General features: G+C 42.3%; 1 protein-coding gene across 1 annotated transcript in view; it reads right to left on the reverse strand.

Moving 5' to 3' along the window:
• Positions 1-17,041: 17,041 nt before the first annotated feature.
• fbln2 (fibulin 2) overlaps positions 17,042-26,774 on the reverse strand; it is a 60,969-nt gene continuing 51,236 nt past the window's right edge. The window contains exons 13-18 of the mRNA XM_056437893.1: positions 26,015-26,143; positions 23,500-23,625; positions 22,117-22,233; positions 21,211-21,339; positions 20,333-20,456; positions 17,042-18,803 (exon numbers count right to left, since the gene is read on the reverse strand). Coding sequence (XP_056293868.1) covers positions 18,443-18,803; positions 20,333-20,456; positions 21,211-21,339; positions 22,117-22,233; positions 23,500-23,625; positions 26,015-26,143 — 986 coding nt within the window. The 3' untranslated portion in view covers positions 17,042-18,442. The remainder of the gene's footprint in view (positions 18,804-20,332; positions 20,457-21,210; positions 21,340-22,116; positions 22,234-23,499; positions 23,626-26,014; positions 26,144-26,774) is intronic.

Consider the following 26,774-nt stretch of genomic DNA (forward strand, 5'->3'; position numbering starts at 1 on the left):
TTTCCAAGGGGATCTCTTTGGCTTTAGACAAAGAAAATATCCTCATCAATTCAATTCAGTTTATTTTATAGAGCACAATATCACAAATTACAAATTTGACTCAAAGGGCTTTACAATCAGTACACATACGACATCCATGTCCCAGGACCGCACATCGGATCAGAAAGACTCCCAAGAAATAGAAAAAAAACGTTCACAGGGAAAAAAGGGAAGACACTTTCAGGAGAGCAACAGAGGAGGATCCCTCTCCAGGATGGACAGAAGCAACACATGTCATGTGTACAGAAGGAAGCATTACTGAACCACTGTCGACAGAAATCGGGGAGCTCACTTCCTGATGCTTCTTCTACAGCTGCTCGTACGAGGCGGTTACTCTTCATCGAGCCTGGGAAGCAAAACATTTCAGAGTTGGAGGAAGGTGATTTTTCTCACTTAACCAAGGGGAGCAGCACAGGGCTGTGGAGGCTGCACGGGGGGTTGCATATCCCCTGTCCAGCCACTAAAATATACCAGTGGAATGCACCTTTCCCAGTCCTCTATAGCAGGAGTATTTTGACATGCAAAATACAATATAAGTTCAGATTGGTCCACTTGTATTAATTTTATTTCTGATGCGAGAGGTCTAAAGTTTTAGTCCAAATTTGGTTAGTTTGGTCCAAAAATGTTAGAGTTTGAAGAAATTAGTATAATGTTACCAGAAGCCTGTCATAAAAAGTCTTCAGAAAGAAGTCATGAACCAGTACAAAGAGAGAGAGCATCTCGAATCCCCTCCCTCTGTTATTTCCTGCAGGCTCCCTGTGGAGCCGGGTGGAGGAGCAGAGTCTGTGGAGCTACGTCGCATTTTTTGTTTTGTACTATTCGTTGTTTATTTCGATGGTATTTTTATGACATTTTTTATGTGGTTAAAAGTCTTCCTTTTCTACTTTTTTGTGTTTTATTTGAATTTGTGAATGTTCAAAAAAAAATGGAATTAAGTGTAAAATCAATTAAAGGAATATTTTGAGTTTTCTTTTCTTTCCCCAAATATTCCTTTGTCAATTATGTTTTCATTCAAATAGGAAAAATATTCTTGATGTAAAAATGTACCAGGCATCACCTTACAATGACGTCAGAGAAAACTATTTTATCTAAAGATCAGTTGTTTCTGTTATTTTGTCCACTCGTCTGGAAGTGCAATATAGTATTTCATGAAGATTCAGAGGGAGAATTTGATCTAGATTTCAGACACTGGATCAGCCCCAAAACCTTTTGAAAACAGCCCTGGAGACCCTGTTTTAACCTGGTAGATGCATTTTTTGTCTTTAATTCTTTAAATGATTTCCCCCTGCTGGACTCGAGAGGCAGTGGATCTACAGTAGACGCTGTAACGTGAGCCTGATGCTTTGTGTGTGGGCTGACCTGCTGATACGGTCATGTTCAATAAATGATTTCATTTTCTAACCAGACTCTTCAATGATGCTGTTTTCTTTCATTCTCTGTTGTCAAAATGCTGACGCGTTCATTAAAGTGTCATTTCAGTGTTCAAGTGTTTAACGGCCTCTAGTTGTGTTGAGCCATGACATTTGACTTCCATGTACGAAAATGGAGAGAACATCTTAAAGTTTTACTGCTAATTGTTCCTGTGGAGAGGACCAGGCAACAAGCTTGAGCCTGCTGCCGGCTCCTCTTCACTCCTCATGAGCTAGACTGTGTTCTAGCGAGAGCAGAATCAAAGTCAACCCAGGAACCGAGAGCGACCCGCCGCTCGTGACCTTGCACGAAGTCAGAACCACTTTGGACACCGCAGCAGACGGCTGTATTGGCACCGGCAGGTCAGGCTTGACAATAAGAGATGGATCCTTCACCAGCGGAGGAACGCCTAACCCCATCTGGAATCAAGTTGGTAGCCTGGTGGACTCAAAAACAAATATGTTTAAAAAATGTAATTGGGGTTTACTTCTGTGACTCTGTGATGTCACTAGTCAAACTCTGATGCTGCGTTCACACCAAAAGCGTAGATTAGATCCCATGCTAAGTCAGAATTTCCAGACCATGTGTACAAGGTGTTGCATTAAATTCATCCGTTTTAGTTTCGACAAGAAATATCGGTCTCTTAGCTGTCAATCCAAAACAATGAGCTGAGAGATGCTACAATACTCTGTAGAGCTGCGAGTTGGATGGTCATTTATATAAAAATGAACTCCCTGTAACCCACTAACTGTTACGAACTCAGACACTTAGGAAGTAGGACCCAATTGCACGACCCGGGAGACAGAGATAAAGTATTTGTAAGTACTTTATTTTTCGGTTCTGCAGTGAACAAAATGAAAGCGCTCACGTAGTGAGGGATCAAAAACTTTTCAAGAGCACAACATAAACCGACCTGATCATGGCAAAAGACCAGACGAACTGACAAGGAACACTGGGAGACAGGGGAATTTAAGCACATGGTAACAAGACCCAGGTGGGACCAATCAGGGGCGGGGCTGACACTGATGAGCATAGGAGACAGGTGTGATGACAGGTGAAAACAATCAGGAAGCCTGGAATGAGAGAAAGCGAACATAAATGACATGAACCTCTCTAGCATATCTGTCGGTGCACAACAGTACCCCCCCCCCTCTAGGGCCAACTCCTGATGGCCCAGGCTGATTGTAAAAGTCGTGGATAAGAGTCTTGTCTACGATAAATGAAGCAGCTATCCAGCTTCTAGCCTCAGGACCGTAACACTTCCAGTCTACCAGGAATTGCTTGCCCCCCCTATTACGGACCTCCAGTAGCTTACGGACCTTGTAAACGTCACCCCCTTCAAAGAACTGGGGCGGTGGAGGGGGCTTGGAGGCAGGAACAAGTGTGCTCTCACACACCGGCTTGATTTTACTAACGTGAAACGTTGGGTGCACTCTCAAGGTCCTGGGGAGTTGCAAGCGTGCACGCCGGGTTGATGACTCTGGACACTGGAAACGGACCCACAAATCTCGGAGCCAGTTTCTTTGAGGCGACATGGAGTGGTAAGTCTTTGGTAGAGAGCCAAACCTTTTGGCCTGGACTGTAGGAGGAGCGACCCTGCGATGAACGTCCGCAACAGCCTTCATCCGAGCTGAACTGGAGAAGAGACTGGCGAGCACCAGCCCAAACTCTGCGACAACGTCTGATCATGGCATGTGCCGATGGAACCATCACCTCTTCCTCGTTGTTAGGGAAAAGTGGAGGCTGGAAACCATTGACACAATGGAATGGAGAGAGACCTGTGGCCGCCGTGGGAAGGGTATTGTGGGCAACCTCGACCCATGTGAGGTGGTCACTCCAGGTGGTCTGGTTCCGGGAGGCGAGACAACGTGGCGTAGTCTCTAGTTCTTGGTTCAGACGCTCCGACTGTCCATTTGACTGAGGGTGATATCCTGATGACAGGCTGACGGTGGCACCTATGAGTCGACAAAACTCTTTCCAGAAGGCGGAAATGAATTGTGGACCCCTGTCGGAAACAATGTCATTAGGAATCCATGGATCCTGAATACGTGATTCATCATGACCTCTGCGGTGACTTTGGCAGAGGAAGCTTGGTCAATGGGATGAAGTGAGCCATCTTTGAAAATCGATCAACCACTGTTAGAACCGTAGTCTTGCCTCTGGATGAGGAAATCCTGTCACAAAATCCATCGAAATGTGTGACCAAGGACGATGGGGAATCGGCAGCGGCTGGAGCAAGCCCATCTTAACTTGAGATGAGGTCTTATTACAGCACACCGGACAAGCCGCTACATACTCGGCCACATTTTTCTTCATGGATGGCCACCAGAAACGTTGTTGAATCCTGAACATTGTTCTTGCTACTCCCGGATGGCACGAAAGCACAGATGAGTGAGCCCAGTGGATGACCTTGGAGTGAAGAGCCTCAGGAACAAACAGCAGATTGTTGGGACACTCGCTAGGCGCTGGATTCATGACATTTGCCTCTTTAACGTCTGACTCCACTTGCCAGGAAAAGGCTCCGATCACCCGGTTAAGTGGAAGGATGGTCTTGGGCTCTACCGCAAGTGGTTCGGGATCGTGAAGATGAGACAAAGCATCGGGTTTTTGATTCTGAGACCCGGGACGAAAAGAGAGTGTGAAGTTGAATCTACTAAAGAAAAGTGTCCACCTGGCCTGACGGGAGTTGAGACGCTTAGCCTTTCTTATATATTCTAGATTCTTGTGATCTGTCCAGACTAAATACGGTTGCTCTGCACCCTCTAGCCAGTGTCTCCATTCCTCGAGGGCAGCTTTTACAGCTAACAATTCCTTGTTTCCCACGTCATAATTCCGCTCTGCCGTTGTCAACTTCCGCGACAGGTAAGCACATGGATGCATCTTGTTGTCTTCTGCAGAACGTTGAGACAGTACTCCTCCAATTCCCTCATTGGAAGCATCCACCTCTACCATAAACTGGCGCTGGGGATCTGGAATGGTGAGTATGGGAGCTGATGTGAATCTATCTCTGAGAAGTTTGAAAGCAAGATCCGCCTGGGGGTCCACTTGAAGGAACCTTAGGAGAAGTCAGAACATGCAGAGGAGCAGCAACAGAACTGAAATTCCTAATAAACTTCCTATAGAAGTTAGCAAATCCTAGGAACTGCTGAACCTTTTTCCTGGAGTCTGGTGTGGGCCACTGGGATACTGCACTGACTTTCGCAGGATCCATTTGGATATGATTAGGTGAGACTATGTATCCTAAGAAAGACACCTCTTCTGTGTGGAACTCGCACTTCTCTGCCTTGACATATAGCTGATTATCCAGTAGTTTCTGCAAAACTTGGCGGACATGGTTAACATGAGATTTAGCGTCTGGGGAGAAAATCAGTATGTCATCCAGATACACAAACACTGAAATATTCAAGAATTCCCGCAAAACCTCATTCACAAAAGCTTGAAAACAGCCGGTGCATTGCACAGTCCAAAAGGCATTACCAAGTACTCATAGTGACCATTCTGAGTGTTGAATCCAGTCTTCCACTCATCCCCTTGTTTTATTCTAACCAAGTGATATGCATTTCTTAAATCCAACTTGGTGAATATCTTGGCCATTTGAAGCAGTTCAAAAGCAGATGACATGAGTGGCAGAGGATAGCGGTTCTTCACCGTAATGTCATTTAGTGGACTGTAGTCTATGCAAGGTCTCAGAGACCCGTCTTTCTTTCCCACAAAAAAGAATCCCGCTCCGGCTGGAGACGATGAAGGACGGATAATCCCTGATTTGAGTGAAGAGGAGATGTATTCATCCATTGCTGTTCTCTCAGGTCTCGAAATCGAGTAAAGTCTCCCTTGGGAATGGGGGCTCCGGTAAGAGATCAATGGGACAGTCAAAATCTCGGTGAGGAGGTAGCGACAAGGCTTTAGACTTGTTAAACGCTTCTTTTAAATCATGGTAACAGGAAGGTACCTTGTGTAGATCAGGATAGTCAGGGTGATCTATAATGATCCTACTAGAGTCTGTTGGTGCATTAACAGGTTGCGAAAGTTTACACCTGCCCTTACAATCCTCTCCCCATTCCTTAACTTTCCTGAAGGCCAGTCTATGTGAGGATTGTGGATCTTCAGCCAAGGAAACCCCAAAATAATCGGGTGCTGAGTCGACTCAAAAATATGAAATTGCATGCTCTCGGTATGGTCCTTATTTATAGTAATCCGTATGGGCTCAGTGCAATGGGTAACTGTGAACAACAAGCGGCCGTCTAAGGCACTGGCACTAACAGGATGAGATAGCGGGACAGTTTTATTTTTAGCTGTTTGACTAGGCCCCAGTCTATAAGGCTTTCGTCAGCCCCTGAGTCTATTAACACACCCTGGTCAATGGTCTGATTGTTAATACAAATGTCTACCTGAGTAACAGGTCGAGGAGGGAAGTCTGCGGAAAACTTGCTCACCAGCGCCTCCTTTTGACTGGTGAGCACGATCTTTTCCCGGCATGAAGCGAGTTGATGACCCGGCTGGCCGCAGTAGAAACAGCAACCCTCCGTGACGGCGCTGCCTCTCCTCCAGAGAAAGCCTGGTTCTTCCAAGCTGCATGGGTTCACCGGAGTCATTCGGAAGTGTAGTCCTCTGATGGTCCGGTAACATGAGCTGGAAATCCTCCGCTGGCGGCGCGACCCTCCGAGGCGAATTCTGGAAGCTGGGAATAACATCTCGGTTGCGTCGACGCTCCTCTCTCTTTCGAAGACGGTTATCGATCCGGATGGCCACAGCGATGAGGATTCCAGATCCCGGGTGTCTCCAGTGGAGCCAGCTGGTCCTTTATCGGTTCGAAAGTCCTGTCATGAAGGCGTCACGAAGAGCGGAACATTCCATCCGCTGTCCGCTGCTGCTGTACGAAACTCGATGGCATAATCAACCACCTGACGGTTGAGCTGACGTATTTGAAACAGTCTTCTGCTGGCCTCCGTAGCAGGCGATGAGTGGTCAAAATGCGCCTCATAGTCTCTATGAAATCGGCCAATGAGTAACATAGTTCGGTGTCTCTAGACCATTCTGCAGTAGCCCAGGCTGCAGCTCTTCCCGTTAAATGAGACACAATAAACGCCACTTTACCATGCTCAGATATAAAAGCTGCTGGGTTGTGTTGAAAATGCAGATCACACTGTACCAGAAAGGCTCTGCAATTCGAAGAGTCTCCGGAAAATCTCTCCGGAAGAGCCAGCCGTAACGGGGAGGAAACAGCCTGACCTGGGTCGTCAGCTGGAGTATTGACAGGCAAATTCTCAGCTGTGGATGACGTCACCGGAGGAGCAGTCTGTTGACGAGTGAAAAAATTATTCATTTGGGCAACCAGTTGTTGCATCTGTGTAGATAATTCTTCCTGAACCCCGGCCTGGCGTCCTCTCAGCTCTTGTATTTCCCGGCTGACTTTGTCCAGTCTTTCCTCGTGATGAAAAATCATCACGCCCTGTACCGACAGAGCGGCGTGAAGCGTTCTTGGGTCGGCTGGGTCCATAATGTGGTCAGTTCGTTCTGTTACGAACTCAGACACTTAGGAAGTAGGACCCAATTGCACGACCCGGGAGACAGAGATAAAGTATTTGTAAGTACTTTATTTTTCGGTTCTGCAGTGAACAAAATGAAAGCGCTCACGTAGTGAGGGATCAAAAACTTTTCAAGAGCACAACATAACCCGACCTGATCATGGCAAAAGACCAGACGAACTGACAAGGAACACTGGGAGACAGGGGAATTTAAGCACATGGTAACAAGACCCAGGTGGGACCAATCAGGGGCGGGGCTGACACTGATGAGCATAGGAGACAGGTGTGATGACAGGTGAAAACAATCAGGAAGCCTGGAATGAGAGAAAGCGAACATAAATGACATGAACCTCTCTAGCATATCTGTCGGTGCACAACACTAACCTATGGAGGACTTAAAATGACTTAAGTATAAATAAATAAATGCATGAATAAATACAAGAATAAATAAATGCTTAAATAAATGTATAAATAAATAAATAAATTCAGGAATAAATGAATAAATGCTTAAATAAATGTATAAATAAATAAATACAAGAATACATGTATAAATAAATAAATACAGAAATTAAAAATATAAGTTATAACTCAACAGGGCATCATTAAATACATGTGTTTCTCATTTGAATAAACGGACACGTAAATGTCACACATAAATAAATGAAGAAATACGTGTGGACACATAAATAGAGACATAAATAAATGAAGAAATACAGAAATGTAGAAATACATTTATTTAATGATGTCCTGTTGAGTTATAACTTATATTTATTAATTTCTGTATTTATTTATACATTTATTCTTGTATTTTTTAAAACATTTATTTTAGCATTTATTTATTTATTCTTGTATTTATTCATGCATTTATTTATTTAAACTTAAGTAATTTTAAGTCCTCCATACTACACGTAGTCATTTACATAATTATTGAATTTCTCATGTATAAAGTTATAGATTGGAAGCATCTTTTCAAGGGAAATTAAACCACAAGCTTTCCAGTTGAGCCTCTGTTAATAAGCCTTAAGAATCAAATGAAGCCCTGAACGAAACATATACATCATTATTAGGATTAAGATGTGTATTCTACCTATTTATGAGTTGTATTTGTCTCTCTTTTACAACACTGTATGAATATATAGTTTTATGATAGACAGTCCCTTTCAACACTCTTGCTCATGGACAGAAAAAAATAAGAAGAACCAAACAGTGAGAAGCTTCATGTGTCAGTTATGTTCCCCGAAGGCCAGAAACAAGTATGTTAAGGAATGATGAAGTGATCTTTCAAGTCTTTTGCCCTGTTTTTACTGTCAGTGCCGTAGGGAGAGTCGGGGGCTTGGTATGTCAGAGAAAGTCTCCCTCTTCCTCTAGTCATATATCCATATATCTACTGGCACTCTTTGAGATCCACATGATAGCAAACGAGTTCACAGAGTTTCACATGTTCGTCTTGTTTCAGCATGGAAAGTTCATGGAGCACAAAGCCTTGAAAAAAATATGAATTTGGAAGCATTCTGTTACATTTAGTTGGCAACAAGACTCTCATTTGTATAGACTGCAAGACTTTTCAAGTGTTGCTGTTCTTATCACTCTTTTCTCAATTCCTGCCGTGATTCCAATCTGTGTGAACAGAATCCGTCCCTCCTTGGTGTCTGGAGTCCAGTTGTCATGCTAATGCGACAAATGATGATGCTAATGTTAGCGTGAAAGAAAACTGCCTAAACAATGAGAGAATTGACAAAAAATTGTTTAAAAAAAGAAGTTTACCCAACAAGGACTACTGGCATCTGTGTGGGTTAAGACAGATGTAAAGTGAGAGGGGAGCTGCATATTCAGCTGCTAATTCTCTGTCACCCAAGAGGCCACAACGCTTATCCCATGTGAGGCCTCACAAAAAAACATATACATGTTCTTATCTTTCCTTTCTTACTTTTTTGAGATTTTCAGTGAACGCTCCAAACTCCAGATAACTGTATAAATGACCAGGGTAAACATGCTAAACGCTACATGGGTTAACATGTTCATGACAATTGTAAATTAGCATAATTACACTAGAGGGATTGTAATCATCTGTAAACTCATATCTCATATATTTAAACCATTGTATTGTCTTTGTACAAGCCCTAAAGAAACACGTCAAGTACCGGTAGTTAATTTACTGTATAGAAACAAAGGGTGAATAATCTGTAAACTATTGGATTTGGTTGCAAAATATTTACTCAAATGTACATTTTTACGACCTCCTGTTTCTAGAACATCGACAAAAATAATTGGTGTATGATCTGTAGACATGTAAATAGTGTTTTTATCAGGGAAATATTTGTGACAGTTACTTGATCGTGCATGCCAAGTTAAAATAAATCAGGGTTTCAACCTAAATCTAACCAAGTAGATTAACCTCAGTGATAGGGGGGGTATTCTTCATTTGTTGAAGAATACAGGGTAACTTCAGTTTTCCATTGCGACACATGAATCACCTGAGAACGTTTGCACTGTTGCACTGAAGCTTCTGGTCGCTGAGTGCATATTCCTCTAAATTAAACCACATCGGGCTTTTCCCCAAAAAAATCCACGCCCTGTCCTATATTCAACCTGATGAATCTGACTCATCCGTTTTTTTAACAAGTGAATATTCCACATGCAGCAGTTTGGTGTTTGCTTTTCCAACAGAAATGAAACTCTTATCTTCCGTGTTATTCTTTTTGTACTACTGCATTTTTCCGATCTGTGTACCTTTCCACTTATACTGTACAATAAAGACAAGCAGTCAGAGCAATGATGAGAAATGTTCCATAATGGCGTCCATCCAAGAAAAATATTCTATCGCCTGAAATAGCATTTCATCATGATTGCAGTTATGACAAAGACAAATGAATCAAAACGAGACACTCTGCATGTCACGCCAAGAAAAAACACATTAAACCCGGGAAGATTCAGGTAAGTATGACTAATGGTGAGTGTACCGACATTAGCAACGTCCTCAGGGGGGTGAAGAAGACGAGGATCTCACGCAAACGGATCGCTCGTTTAGTTTCTGTTCGGTACTCGCAGGCCTCACAGGCTGGTACAGCAAAGTAAAACAGGACTTTTGGAAGAAACCCATCACTCCTATCCATAGAAAAGCTGACTAGTGATTTCACGCAGATCCTTCACGATAACCACCCACCAATAGCTCCGACGGACCCATCATTGCGTTGGGAATGCGATCGAACGCACAGCAGTGACATGGAACCAGTGGCCTGTTGGTGAGGAAGCCGCCCCGCGAGAGAGGGATGGGAATGTGTCTGTGCTCACATGTGCAGGAATGGAAAACGTAGGCATGCATTTGATGTGTCGACGCTCAGACAGGTTACGCAAGCGTGTTGTGCAAGTGAACATTCTTTCAACAACGTAGTGCGTGGCTGTTGGATGGGAACAGTCTGCTGCCCTCTGTTGTCAACCTGCGGCTCACTGAGGTTACCACAAGTGTATCAGGGCACCGATATTATCTGATCCCAGCTGAATATTTCAGAATGTCTTCATGCATGCATAGTCTTTCCACTTGCAGACAGTTTTCCATTAAATTGGAGGGGAAGAAACACACCTTCTCATCGGTATTGGATGGAACAGTGCATCATTAAACTTAAAAAAGATTTTTTTGTTGTAAATATTGAGTGCATCAATGCAATGGTCATATAATAATGATAACATCAGGGTTCAGACTGGTTCCCGATAAGCATGGCGGTCACTATTGATCCCACATTGTCAACAGTAATGGATGCATTATTTTTGTTCTTACGTAAACGTTGCATCACCGCTTACCAGAGAGCCTTTCGCTAAGAGGTTTAGTAGCTCACACTAGCGACGCGCAGAGCAATGTTAACGTTAACTGGGGTGACTCTACCCGGCATCAGTTCTTTCTTCGAAGCTCGATCTTCATGTGTACCTCATAGCCCTGAGATCAGGGTTTCTAGTTCTATTGCTTTGGAATGTAGCCGTGCTGCTAGCGGTATTCATGCTGCTAACCAAGTCGATTGTTCTTCTTGTTTAGGAGGAAATCAACGGGCACGGATATTCAATATCAGTGTGTGGCAGCTGTCTCCAATCTGGCCTCGCCAGCAGCCGATGCTGCTCATATAAAAGGGCAGCAGAGCTGGAGGTTGGGAGAGAAGAGTGAGCAGAGGCGCAGTGTTGCGGTCTGCTCGGTGTGCGTGTTGCCGAAATAAAGAATGTTTCTAAACGGAACCTTGGTCTCTTTGGTCATGGCTGATCCTTGGAGCTTTTGGGGGAAACCCACAGGTAGCGGCGTGAGACCTGCTACACAGTGTTGCGCAGTTTATTTGGAAATGAGGGTCCTGTTTTGTTGGGAATGAGGGTAACGGAGAGCGATGCAGTTGAAAACGTGAAGAGTCTGTTGCCACGTTGCCTCCGTTATTTGCTCCATTCACACCTGTCCTGCTATGTACTTTAGAAGTATTTGCTCCTATTAATAAAAATGTGTGAAGATTAATTGGTAAAACATTTGCAAACAGTTTTAAAGAGGGGTAAAACATCCAGAATGAAGCGTCAAATATTGTAAATAGGAAATATAAATACAAATATATAGATTATTTTCCATTTGTGTTTAAATACCAATGAGGCAACCCTTTTCCTATGTAAAACCTTTGAACTTGCCAGTAGACCAGTCATTACAGACATATGCAGTGCATCCAAACACCACAGAACGTTGTAGGCATATTTCAATCCGAGAGGAGATGGCAAAGTTTCCAAATATCTCAGGCTAATTGATGAAATGGATACAAAGTCATGCCCACTATCTCTCTCAATAAGGAGAGTCTGAATATATCACTCAGTGCACTGGACGACATATCGTATGACGTCAATGAACGAGCTTCTGTAATCCCCTCGATTACATATGAGCCAACAAGCGTGTCCTGAGCTGTAGTCTTGTGAGAGGATTCCCTCTTACACAGTTAGCACGTTGTCAGCAGCTCTCACCGAGCCATGGAGGCACCAGACTGTGAACGAGCGTGATAACAACATGCTTCATTTAACACACAACCTGTTGTAGCCAACATACTATTGAGGGCCATCCCATCATGTAGCACCAACTGCAGCAGGTATTGGTTAGCTAGAGCCTGAAGAAGTCAAGCGTCTAGTTTATGTGCATCTGGTTCTCGCATCCTGGAGCTTTTTGGAATAAAACCCGCCGAATATCTCCACAACACAGCGCTCGAGCCACAAGCCTCTTCACCGACTGGTACTACTAGTAGGTGCCGGGCTCCACTTTCTTCATATCTCTATTTAAGATTAAAGCCGGTCAGCCTGAGTGCTCAACGTCCGGGTCACTGATCACTTTCATTTCATTGTCTTGGCTCTGATGTGCTCAGATTGGAGTTTTACTGATTTATGCTTTTTTTTTTTTTAAGGCTGTCTTGATAAGTTTGCAATAAATAAACCAAATTAAATGCTGACCCTTGCACTAATCTCTGTAAGCAGGATCTGTAAGCAACGGGACAATTTCAGCAATTCAAGAGTGTAAAAAACTTCAATTGTAAGTAAGAATTCCACATTCCATTGTGGTAAATGTGGAATAGACTTCTTTCGCAGGTCTATTTCCACTTGCAGGAGAAGCATAGGTAAAACAGATGTTGTTATCAAAGACTCCATTAATTTAATTGTCCCAGTAACAGTGACTGCGATCCAGCACGAATAGTTCCAGTACCAAGGAAGTGTATGTGGTCCATTAGTAATTTATCCATTTGAAATGTTGGCACACATGGAACCCCACATTTGACCAATGGTCTAAAATGCTAGGACAAAAACAATAGTTTACATAATGTTGAAAGTATTGTCTGTGGAAGGTATGTGTCGATCTTATAAAATGATAAGCGATCGGCGCCTGGTGTTCATTACCCGTCGGTACCTGGTACCTTTTTACTTGCTCCTGATGACAGTTACACCAAAAGCTTCAAACTGGAGGTGTGCCTCTTTCATTTTGGAGAAACTCTTATACATTTGTTATATATCACTGTTTAAAGATATCCTAAGGTGGCAAGTGTTTGTACAACTCTAGTAATATAAGATGAGGTAAAAACCTGTTCACATTTAGGCGTGAGCACAACGATGTGACGAGAGCTCTGGCTGTTATGTTTTAGTAACATGGTGGAACCTCATCTCATGTATTTAGGTGTCTTGATAACCCTTTGAAGTTGAGACAGATAAGCAGAGATCACGCCCTAACATGTGTGGGATGCCATCTCAATAGCCGGATGTGTTTGGACTTCAGCAGAGAGGAAAGAGGCCACCCAGTGCAGACCAGTGTCACGTCTATACTGGCTTAGTGGTTTCCTGAACAAACTATGCAATCACATAAAACACAGTGGACCATTTTATTACATCTTGGGAGACCACAATAAGCTAAAAGGAGAGTGGATGTTGGACCTGCGTCTCCGACAAAATGTTCTCATCATACAAAACTGCATTCTCAATGACTTATTAAGGGACATTTACTTTTTTATGTGGTTAACTTTGTAAATTTGAACAAAAACTAAATCCTGATACTTGATTAGATTTTGTGAAACATTGTTTTGGATGTAAATAAACATTGACATGAAGAGCAGTCTCCATCTTGAAAAATGTTTCTTGACTTTCTATTACAAGCATTTTTCCTGAGGTATTTGTTTTGACAGTATTTAAAAATGTTTTCAGTTTGATGCTCCTGTAATTTGTTCTTAGCTGATGCTCCACCATGTTGGGTCTCCTGAAGCTGATGGTTCTTACAGAAGGTGGCAAGGCGCTACACAGGTCACTTCCATCCCTTTTGTATCCATCCGATCTTTATATAAATTACTGATGTACTGCACAATATACATCCTCCTCCTTGACTGCACTTTATTTATTTTTAATTATTCTGTTTGAACTATTTTTAATAGTTTGTTTCACGTCATGTTTTGCATGTTTGTATGTATTGCATATTGTTCTTTCTGTGGACCCCAGGAAGATTAGCGGCCGCTAAGGTGTCAGCTAACGGGGATTAATAAATAAACTCAATCAACAAAAAAACTGCACAAGCCTGGGTTGGTGTGCGGAGCTCAACTCTCTTAAGAATTTCTCTTTAACCTCACACGGGTAAATGTGAACCTGTACATACATCAAATGAGGAAAATTACAACTTTACACTTATTAACTCATTTTATTTTCCTAGTAGAGTTTTTAGGTTTTAATTTGTAATTTAATAGCAAAGATCAAACTCCAGTGTCAGGGTCCCATCAGTTGGTTTTCCTGGGTTCACTGGTGGTGTGCTATCGTTTCCCCTGTGTGTGAACAGCGAGCCAACATCCCCATCTATTGGTGAAAGTGTTATTTCCTTAGCACCTTTCAACAAAAAGCCAATTACATGTGCTTTACATTAGACTAAACACTATTGAGAACATGTAATATATAAAATATGAATATCTATGAGTACCCATTTATATTACTCTAGCATCATTTTGTTTAAACATTGTTTTTCCTTCACGGTAAGAATGAGCGGCCCTTATCTGAGCAGTTTTTATCACCTATTCTATTGCTACATTTAGTGTGCGTTACACCCTCCCAACATTCCCACCCGGAAAGTGTGTGTGTGCGTCTCTGCTTTCCAACAGATAGCCTTTCAAATGGAAAGTAGGGTGGATCTCTTACAGGTCATCAAATGAATAAACAATCCAGTCTGACCGATACAAAGGGTCACAGATAAGAATAATCATAGGTATATTTAGGTTGGAAGTATCGGGTGGTGCTCCGTAAATTATTAGACAAAGCAACATAAAGTGTTGTTTCATCACCGTGAGCTTCCTGAGCAGCTTCAATACTTCTCAGATTCCTCATTTAGTGTTTTCATGATGATGGTGGGGAGTGCTGATCGTGATCCTGATATTTTTTCTGAACTCAAGCAACTTTGTTGCTCAAACCAACTGTTTCAAAACAGGGCATTTGTGCAATGATTTTAATTCACTCCGTATGACTTATTACTAAGAAGCTTATGAGCACATTTGACCAACATCTTCTACACAATATTTAAGTTAGTGTTGAGGTGGGATTTTTTTGGGAAGAAACTTTACTGATCTGTAACATTAATTAATTAATTGTGTTGATTAGTCGATAAAATAGCAACGAGTGTTAGTCGACTTAGACTTTCTTTGGTTCGAGGATGGATAATAGGCTATGTAGCAAAAATAAAAAAAATTCAATACAAATTGAAGTGGGCAAAGAACAGCACAGTGGCCCTTTCAGAGCTTTCCCCATTATGTATTTGGCGCTCCCTAACTGCTGATCCATCACACATCAGAATTTACAGCCTGGACTCAGAGGTTGATGTAGTGTGCTGCTAAATTAGCACAGCTCAAGCCAAAACAAGGATGTGATGAAAACCTGCTCCAATAAATCACAGGGTGGCGGTAAAGAGAAGACCGAGGAGACATTTTAATCTTCAGCCGGGCCACATCCCACGGAAGTTAATAAGGCGTCTCTAGAGAACATTGATAAGACTCCTTGAGTGGAGGGAGAATGTGTGTGTGTGTGTGTGTGTGTGTGTGTGTCGTTTCTGTCCACTGGAGCGCAGAGCAGGGAGAAGCTGCAGAGACGGCCCCGGGAAGCACCGAGCTCATGAGAGCCTTCTGACTCAGAGTCATGGTGGGTTACCAGTCCGGCCTCCACAGCTGCCACGGGTTGGTCCAGCTAACGAGGCTCTTCTGTGGACCAACATGCATTACGAGGACACGGATGTGCAGCGCTTCTCATTAGAGGAGCACAGACCACGGGAGAAGTCACACCGGTACGAGTCTTAAAGATGATAATGGCTGATCATGTAACCTTCATACAGTTTATCTGTGAGATGGGATTATGTAACGCAAAAGGCAACATTGGAGCAAATCCTGCAAAGTTGCCTTCAAATATTCAAAGCAATGCTAAACATCCGAGCCACTACCCTGGGGAGAGCTGAAGCACACCAAGGCCGTCACTGTGGTTTGGACTCGCTGCTTTTCTTTTGTTGAGTAGCTTTTAAAAAGGCAGTTTAGTCTGGTTGAGAGCTCCAATACAATTATACAATCAACACTTTATTTAACATATTCAATCATTGCTCCGCAAGCGCTGCGCAGTAAACCACAGGGAAGCTGAAACAGCCAGGACACTGCTCGTTGTCATGGTTATGAAGGCAGGTGGACCCACGTGCAGAAGCAACAGAAAGGAGCACAACTGAGAAGAAACAATGAGGAAAACACATGACATATATTTATATATACGTAATATATAATCACAAGTATTAGACCCAGCTTGAGTAGAGAGGGACTGGCATGAGGGGGGACACCGTGATTGGTGGGTCTGGAAACACCAGGGAAAAGGAGACTAACACAAGACATGTGTGCAGGGGGGACATCAGGCAACACAAGAGTGTCTGGAATAATAGCATAGAAAAGAAAAGCACCCAAAACTGATGCGTTTACATTGTGAATAAAGTTGTAAATCTTTGCAGACATTACCTGCAAAGTGACAGCAGAAGGGCCGTTAACATGAAACACTTATTTCTAAAATGTGGTATCTTCTGGCCGAATACTGATCATCTCTCCATCTCACCGAGGTGTATGGTAGCTGCTCAGGAGGCTCAAGTTGGTTGAACAGGACTTATTGTGTAGTTTTGTCCCTTCATTTTTCAGCCAATAGTGTCAGTCCAAAAAACATCTGTGATGTAAATTACTTCTAACTTCTAAAACCTTAGTATTGGTGTTCACCCTCCCTACTTTCCATTTGAAAGGCTATCTGTTGGGTGTTAGCAAAGCACACACATACACACACACACACACACACATTTTCCGGGTGGGGATGTAAAGGTGTGGCACTTCCTTGTGGAATCGGTGACAGAAACCGGGAAGGTTTTATCTTTGTATTGCCTCGTTGTTGAGTAATAATAAACTTTCCTCTTTCCACTGATCTTTCACCAACAGATGGGGATGTTGGCTCACGATGGAAATAAACATCAATGAAGTCGGTTTAAAAAAGTGATGCTGACACTTTGGAATTTGATCTGTGCTGTTATTGAGCAAATGACAACAGTGTGATCATCATTTATTGATTGGTTTAGATATACAGATGTTGAATAGTTCCTGCAGGCTGCACAGATATGTGTCTAGTGTTTACATGACTGCATGATATTAACCCTGAGATAATTCTAACACGGGAATGTAGAGCGATACATCCAGTAATAAAGGGAACAATATGACACCTGGCAATAAATCAGTCAACAGTTACGCTACATTATTATTCTCAGTGCTACATGACTGTTTTATGGTTTATGGTGTTTTCTCATGTGGATTGCACTGAATTGCACTTCCATCTCTAAAAAATAATAATATACACCAAATGCTGAACTAACACTATTTGATGGATGTGCTACTGTTTGTATAACCACATTAACACATTTGGGTGTTGGCTACAGAGGCCCAAAAGGGACAAAAGTAAATACAAAATATAACTGAATACATCAATAAATGATATGACTTGTTGATTATTTTCCATGTTGTGAAAAACGAAACCAAACCGCTGGTCAAATAAATAAAATCAAAACTTAATTTATTTAATTTGAAACAAATCTAAACATAATTTAGTTGTATCTTTTACTTTACCCTGTATGTAACACACATGTACGCACGCACACACTTTCTGAATCAATCCATTTGATTTTCATATAAGCATGAGGAAAAAATTAAATGTTGTGAGGACAATATAAAAAAATATAAATGATAAGAATGTCTGCCAAGAATAAAAAAAATAGAAAAAGTATGGAGTTGAAAAATAGCAAGTGAAGTTGAAGTATTGTATAATATTTAAGTTTTAATTAATTACATCAACTGATATATTGGTAAAATTAGGAACCACAATAGGATTTTTGCTTTTTCTTGTCAATTGAATAGAGAGGGAGAACTGAATATACAAACATAATGTATTATTTGTTTTACGCTTCATTTTTAACTATCATTTATTCAGGTTTGTTTATGACTGGTCTCAAAAGTCAGCTTCTGGGCCTCCACAGATGACTAGTGCCTTTATTCTCGTGCTGCAAAGGTCTATTACTTTCTCCTGACTTGCATGAATAACTCTTATGATAATTAACATTTACATAAGGAGAGCACAAAGTAGAGCAGCTTACTTAACACCAACCCAGACTTGTGCAGTGACCCAACCGCTTCAGTAGAACCAAACAATGGTAGTGCATTAATGCAAAATTACACGAGCAAGAGTCCATCAGAAAAACACTTTGGTAAATACACGAATCTCGGAATGAATGTCATTAAAAATCTGCACAAACAATGAAGATAACCTTCGAAAGACAAGACAAGCAAACAGTAAGGTCTTTGGCAACAATTGCCAAGACATTTGAATATGCTTGACAAAACGTGTGGGCGCGTGTAGAAAACGAGCACCGTAGGAGGTGTCAGTCCATCTCCCCGCCCGTGTTACATGGTTCTGGCCGTGATGAAGACATAGATCCTGGTGAGGAACGAGGTGATTGTCCCCTGCCTCAGCAGCTTCATCTCCACATCTATCAGGAAGTCTTTGGGCTCGCGGACTTGTTTCTGCAGGTATACGGCGCCCGTGAAGCTGTTCATCTTTCGGGCGCCGAAGTAGCCCTCCTCGTTGCCTTTGGCGACGCTGATGACGATGTGGTCGCTGGAGTAAGCGGGGGACGGTCCGATCCGGAAGATCTGGGCGGGGATGATGATGTTGGTCTGGAAGCTGAGCTGGTAGTACGTGATGCGGACGGGGGACTTCTTGCAGTCGGAGGATCTACTGGGGCAGATGTTCCGCTCGCAGCGGCTGAGGATAGTTCAAGAAAAAGAGAGAGAGAGAGAAAGGAAGGAAGAGGGTAGATAATGATGACCGTGTTTGGGGGCTCTGTTTGGGTGGAACAGGAAATGTGTTGTGTGTTTTACTGGTTAAACAAATATATTAGGTACTAGTGATACTAGTGAGCCACACCTATGAGCACATTTCAATTATAAAAGATGTAAACCAACTACGACCTCAAATCAAATGTCTCTAATATTTAATCAGCGCTGTCTGCTCTCCTCAGCCCAGAGGAGAGACCGAACCACCGACACTCAAGTTCATCTGTGGAGCAGCTGATGAAATTATCATCAGCTGTAAGATTACGTCAACTAGCAGTGAAAAAACTGCAGAACAGAGCAACCGTCTTCTAATACTGTGAACACAACTTCATTGAAGTATTCATGGTTTATTCCACAGGGACAGATGGAGAATACTGTTCACAGACAAACTGTAAACAGCTCTCCGATGTGAGTATCAGAGCTCACTGGAGCAGAGGAGTTACCATGGTGACTGTCACACACCTACTCCAGTCACTTTACCTTCATCTTCATTACCTGCACATATGGATTGTGTAAATTGGCATCTAGTGGAAATAAAGCCAGCGACAGCTCTGGCACGATCACACCATATCCTCATTATCAGTCTGAATCATTGTGCCGAATAAATGGTGTTAAACTTTCACATTCTCTTTTTCTTTGAATGATACCTCCGATTGTCAACATCACATTCTTGTATACATAAAAATAAATACTACGGTGACAATTGTGTTATGTTGCACGACAGATACTCTGACACTATGAAGACTGTGGGGACTGTGAGGACTAAGGACTGTGAGAACTAAGGACTGGACTATGAGGACTAAGGAGTGAGGACTGTGAGGACTAAGGACTGTGTGTGTACATGGAAGAAATAGCAGTGAATGAGCGTTGCTCCTCTCAGTAATTTCCGTGACTCACCAGAAAGACCAACTGATCAGCAGCTCATCACTCATGAGTTGCTTTGCATTGATCCAATTCAGTTTATTTTGTACAGCCCAAAATCAATCAATTCTATTTCTTGGGAGTTTTTCCTGATCCGATGTGAGGTCCGGGGACAGGGATGTCGTATGTGTACAGATTGTAAAGCTCTCTGAAGCAAATTTGTAATTTATGATATCGGGCGATACAAAATAAACTGAATTGGATCGGGATAAAAAAAGAAGAAGAAAAAACCCTTTCACGGAAAAAAACGTGAAGAAACCTTCAGGAGAGCTACAGAGGAGGATCAGTCTCCCGGATGGACAGAAGCAATAATAGATGTCATGTGGACATATATTGGATCAATGAATATGACAGAAACCATGAAAAATGACTGATGATGAGCGTTCATGGTTCAATGTGGGTGGGATGTGAGGATGAACCAAATGCGCACGTTTACAGGTCGATTTGTGATTCATAAAAGGAAATAGCTCACTGGAGGGCGTATGAAAGTGACATTTAAAGATTCTATAGACGCTGAAAGAAAAGGATGTGACTCACGTGTCCGCCACCTTCTTGTAGTTGTGAGGGCAGTTAAAGGAGAGGCATCTGAAACCTCCCTGGAGGTTATAGCAGGTCTGTCCGAATGAACAGTTATGGGTGCCAGTAGTGCATTCGTCGATATCTGAAAAAGATAATAAGTAAAAAGGGATAACCTCCGTGACTGAGTTTAGCAGTTTGATTTTGAAGAGTATCCTTTTTTTGGTTAAAACTCAATCATATCATTTTGAAGGTAACGTGGCGTAGTTTGACGAAACAATCCCAACTCAGGGTCCTGCGAGATGTTTTTCAGGGATTTCATTTGAAGTGCTGAATTGGCATGACTGCAGACCATACAAATTACACAATTATCATAATAAATTACAATAAATAAGGAAAACATGGTCTTCATCATAACAGATAGCTGTAATGATATATTTACACCTTTCAGGACTTCCTCTCATGCTCACTTGGCTGAGAGTTAGAAGAGAAGATTGATTGCACTCTCAGAAGAAGAATGGTATCAACCTTCTCACCTCAATGTGTTTCCAACATGCTGATCTGGTCCATTACAGCTTAGACTTGTAATTTATTGAAGAACAACCTCTACGCAAACATAAAAAAGTCATAATATTAGGGTGAAGAATGATATTTCCAGAAATATATTTTATTTCTAAAAATAAAAAACATGTTGTTGCTTTTGTGAGTTTTTTTTCTGATTTATGAGTGATATAAATTCACCTGTCGTGTCTTTTTTTCATATTTTATTACATTTGTTAAACTAATTAAAATTCCGTTCAATAAGAATTCCTTTCATCGGATGAATCCCTCGCGTGCGTCCCTCCCTCGCTCGATGTGGTCTTGTAGGCGGACCAGGATGCAGTTCACCGAGGCCTCACCTCTGCAGGTGCGTCCATTGGTGGACAAGACGTATCCATGAGGAGGACAGGCGCACTGGTAGCTGCCGGCGACGTTAACACACTTGAAGGTACAAAGGTTCCCGATGCTCTGGGAGCACTCGTCGATGTCTGTTAAAAATAAAGAAGACACAGACACGCGTCTCATTAGTCCGATCAGAGCTATGTGTGGAAAGCTGGCAGGTAACCTCTGGTTCTGTCAGTAAACATGAGTTTATGGTCTCAGTCTCTAGTTTCAAGTCTTCTTCAATATAGCACGATGCTTATTCAGTAAATTATGGTCCTAGACCATCAAGAGGAGTATGCTTTAGGGCGTGCTTACTGTGATTAACAGGTCGATACCAGAGCCGTATACGATGTCACTAAGTCACTCCTCCGCATTCCAAATACAGTAACTTCCGTTCATTGGTTGCAAAAAACAACAACATGGCGACGTCAGATATAAGATGTAATCCACTTGAGGCTGACTATATAACTGTGTCAATTTTGCAGCATATATAGACATGTATACAGCTTTTTCACTCAATGTAGCTTATCTCCCCGTTCAGGGAACCTGAATGGGGTTTACATTTTATATATAACTCACCTGTTGAAATAACATCAAGGCTAAGAGTGAGGCATAAAAAGGACGTGGCCGTTTTGAGTGACAGGTTGCTGCTAACGGTACTACGGCTCCACCTTTTCATCTTAACATGGTCACTGATGGTTCAGAGATGGCGACAGCCGAAATGCCACACTGCTACAAAACCGTAGGCTAGTCCAACAACAAAAGGATGACGTCCATGTTCAGTCTTTGGTAAATAAATACCTCTTCAACAGTAATCATAGAATTTGAAGGCTGAGTTGTTGTATGCACAAGATTTATCTGCCACCTCGACCAGTCTCTACCTTCACAGGCGTGTCCGTCCTCTTTCAGGTAGTAGCCTTGGCGACAGTAGCATTGGTATGAGCCGTAGATATTGGCGCATTCCTGGCTACAGGGGCTTTGGTCACACTCGTTTTTATCTAAGCACAGAGAAGAAAAGACAAGGTTAGAATTCGTCCTGTTTTTAAAATTCTCAAAGGATATGGCTGATCTCGTTCTGGGTTTTTCTTAACGTCGACTCATCCTAGGAAAAGATTTGAAAATGATTCATTTTAAATGAAAAAGCCCTCCTTATACTCTCCGATCGCTCCGACCCCGTTGATTACAGAAGACGTAAATCTGTAAATGATAAAAACAAATGTGGAGTTTCATTTGTTTTAAAGTCCCACGTAATTTTCCAAAACTCCGAGTCGCAGTAGTTTTTAGCAAAGGTTACTCAGACAGGAGTACATTGTGCATTTGTTCGGACTTTTTTCAGATGAGGATTAATACGCATAGTACAGGTAGCAGGATGGGTTATACGCGATACAAGTACATGACGTTGTAGAGGGATTACGCCAAAATGAATGACAGTGTGGCTCATTGATGTGTTTTAAAAAGCTTTCGGGCAACAGTGGAGGTCTGTGGCACAGAGGAAGAAGATTTATCCGGCTTTGATACACACACAATACTCGTTAGTCGAAAAACATTCATCGTTTCGACTAACGATTGGTTTAAGGTCTTTTTGTGGGATTTATCGACTACAATTAAAATAATAGCCTCATCCTAAAATGTAATAAATAAATAACATTTCAACAAGCAATTAAATGAGCACTGCATCAGAAGGAAGTTAAGAATGCCTGTGGTGAGTCCTGGGAAGGTGCATTTTAAAGTTTTATACATTTGTTTTTTAATTTTACTGCTTACCAAAGAAAGACTTCTAGTATCTTGAAAAAATGTGTCTGAAAAGTCCAAATCGAATCATGTCGCTCGCACAAGCTTTAAAAATAAATAAATAAGAAAACCCTGATGAAAAGCTTCACCTTTGGATCGTCAATGGAAACCATCCCAACTTGATTAAAATGGCGGTGACCAGATTAACGCAAATGTGAACCACGCAGGTTCAAATTTGGATGCAGTCCCTGAACTTGCAAACCATGATGTGAGGCACCTCTGTGTCACGGAGATGAGAATGAATTGAAGCCCGACAGAAAACAGGTTTCACTGATAACTGAGACTTTCAAAGGACTCATAAACGGTTCTCAATCAATAATCTACGAAGTCTGCAGCGAAGGCTGCATTGGGCGTTCTCCCCAGAAGCTTCTACCGCCACGCCTCCACTTCTTCAAGGGAAATATGACACGGTGGCATTTAAATTCTCCATATGTTAAAGAGAAAGAGAGAGAGAGAGACACAATCTTGCTTACCTTCACAGTTCTTGCCATCAGATGCAAGGGAGAAGCCGGCTGTGCATGAGCAGCGGTAGGAGCCTCGGGTGTTTTCACAGGTCTGGGCGCAGATCCTGCCGGGGTAGCGCCAGCACTCATTTACATCTGTCATGTAGGAGTACACCAGCTGTTAGGCAGCAGACAGACACCTCCGGGCCACTGAGAACTCCACGGGTCTCCTTCAGACAGATGCCCCGGCAATGTGTGTGGTGACGCTTTTCACATGAAACTCCATCTCTTCAGTTCAGAGAAGCTCCATCAGGCTAGTCTTGTTATCTCTTACAGGCAGTGGGAAATTACAGAAGCATAATGTATTCACTTGAGAAATACAAATAAATTGCTCCGTTTTTCAAGTCAAAAAGAACTTAATTCTCAATAGATCATGACAGCAATCAATGAATTAAATGCTGTGAGAGGCACCCGTTGCTCGTCACAGGACTCTTCCACAGGCTGCTAGCGTGGGTACTATCAGGAGCCATGTTTGTTGTTTACGTTCACTCTGATACTCTTTGGGGAGTGACTGTAGAGTGAAGTCTGAATGGAGGGGCTGCCATGTGTTGTCGACCTGCAGGCTGGATCTAGCGACTTCTGAAGCTGGTGGTGATGCTGGCTACTTTCATTGGCAAAACTGGGAGTTTTTTGGATGGATAATTTATTTATTCTAGCGTAACATTGCTGGTGTTCTCCGGATTACCAACCATGACATAGCCTAAGTGTCTTCGTAATTCTGAGAAAAAGGTTTCAGGGTTTTCTGTTTTTCCTGTGAACAAGAGATACCTCAGAATCCCAAGAGAAACTTTCATTTACTTAAAAGCTCAATTTCATGAAAGCCTGTATCCCGCCTGTTTAGTTTGATCCAGTTTTATTGAGGCTGCGATAACATTTCAGTCTTCCCCAGTCTAGTGATATGCCAGTGTTCATCCTCTTCAACATCTCCAGACAGTTTGTTTTAAAGCTTATCTTGTTGTAAAAAAAAAGAAGAGAATTGAGGAATTGAGAGCAAAATAGGTCTTTTTGTTGCTTTCGACCCATTTATGGTGGGTTACTGGGGAGAGGGATCTCAGCCCCAGTGAAACTTTTAAATTAAAATTACGAGCTTAAATCATTTAAAGAGCCACATATTTGGCTCAATACTGAAGCAAACCTGGGCGGAAATAATAGAATCCAAATGTAAACATCAAATCCTTCGATTTAAATATGATCAAAAGCTGTAAACGGTAATGACAGGAGTCGACTCTGGTCTTGAAACGACATCAGGTCATTTAAAGGAGCAATATACAACGACACCCGCCCTCCGGTTCCCCCTCAGGTCACCAACCTGCTGTAGTCCGTGCTGTTGGTGGTATCAGATATGACCGTGTTAAGAGGCGTTAACCCTTGTGTTGCCTTCGGGTCAATTTGACCCGATTCAATGTTTCACCCTCCTGTCGCCTTCGGGTCAATATGACCCGATTCAATGTTTAACCCTCCTGTTACCTTTATATTTACTAACATATTTTACCCTTGAGGTCAATATGACCCCAGCTATTAAAATCTCCAGAAAATTATTAGAATTCATATTGTTTTCCAAGTTTAAGTGTGAGGTACTTCATGTTTGTTTGTTGACTCCCGAAAGAACACCGACATTAAACATTGAATCGGGTCAAATTGACCCGAAGGCGACAGGAGGGTTAAATATTGAATCGGGTCAAAATGACCCGAAGGCAACACAAGGGTTAAAAGGCAACGCTCCCAATTTTGTATAATACACATTAAAGTAGGTCACCTGATAAGTGAGCATCGTCACTGATCTTTCCAAACCCTGTCAACACCGAGCTCTCCATCAAGTCCTCAGTGTGTTCCCACCTTTCTCGGTCACCTGAACCGTGTCCAAAATCCGAACCCACCATTTACTCATTCTGAACTACCTACTCATCTAACCACCGGTTGTTAACGGCTCTTAACAGTAAATGGGGATCACATACACCATTTTCGCCATGCTCCTGTTCCTCTTCCTGTTCTTTTTTAAATTTATATTCCTGTTCTTTCCCCCCCCCCCCCCGTCTGCCTGTTCTTTTGTTCCTCTCCCTGCATGTCTGTTTTAGTTTCTGTTCTTGTACCTGCATGCATAGCGGTCCTTGTACCTGTTTATGTACTTGTACCCGTTTATGTACTTGTACTTGTTCCTGTTCTTTTTTATATACATTTTCCTGTTCTTGTTTCTGTTCCCATTTTTTTCCTCCTGCACCTGCACGTCTGTTCTTGTTCCTGTACTCATTATTGTACCTGCCCGCCTGCACCGCTTCTTATGTTTATGCATGTTCACGTTCTTGTTCCTGTGCCTGCCTGACAGATCTGACGCCTCATATTTTCACAGAACCGTTGCTTTGTGTGTCGCTCTGCACAATGAGATCTAAATAATCCGGTGACGTTTTCTGGCTTCAAAAACAGTTTGGACGGCCACAACTCCAATCTGCTCGTCGTCATCTCACAGACCCGAGAAAGCGAAACCTACCTGTGCAGGTTTTGAGGAAGGCGTCATACTTGTAGCCCGTCTGACAGTCGCAGCGGTAGCTGCCAGGGAGGTTGTGACAGATCTGGTCCAGTCGGCAGCGGTGTGTCCCCATCTGACACTCATCAACGTCTGAACAGGCAGAGAGGGAGATAAAGTGTGTCAGCCAGGACTCTGACTGGGGTGGAACTTAAACAGTTTTGATCTTCGTTTAATTGTGTCTGTCATTTATCAAACTGAACAGCTATCAGCCCTCGGGAAATATTTTGGGTGTAGGGAAAACAATCAATTTCAGTATTTCGGGGGAAATTGTGATGGATATTTTTAACATTGTATCAACTAAACAATTAGTTGATCAACCTAAACATGACTTAGAGTCTACAGCCATGTAGCGGCTCAGTGACGCTGCACATTGAGCCAACAGAGTTCTCTTTATTCTCTTCTCTCTCCCCCGGTTAGTTTATTATTTGTTTCATTTTATTCAAAACTCACCTCAAAACTCACCTTTTCAGGCAGGCCTATGCCTGACTTGTTCCCCGTCATGGTTGCTCTGCTGCAGACGGTTCTGCTTTTTAACTGTTCTGCTTTTTAACTGTTCTGCTTTTTTAATTGTGTCCATCCTTTGAACTGTTTTTAATGTGTTTTACGGCGACCTTGAGTGCCTTGAAAGGCGCCTTATAAAATAAATGTATTATTATTATTAGTTTTGTACCATTGATGTCCTCCGTATTACTGACCTTACCTGGCTGGCGGTCTTCCCTAT

Source organism: Pseudoliparis swirei, chromosome 18 (assembly GCF_029220125.1).
Source record: "Pseudoliparis swirei isolate HS2019 ecotype Mariana Trench chromosome 18, NWPU_hadal_v1, whole genome shotgun sequence".
Taxonomy (NCBI): Eukaryota; Metazoa; Chordata; class Actinopteri; order Perciformes; family Liparidae; genus Pseudoliparis; species Pseudoliparis swirei.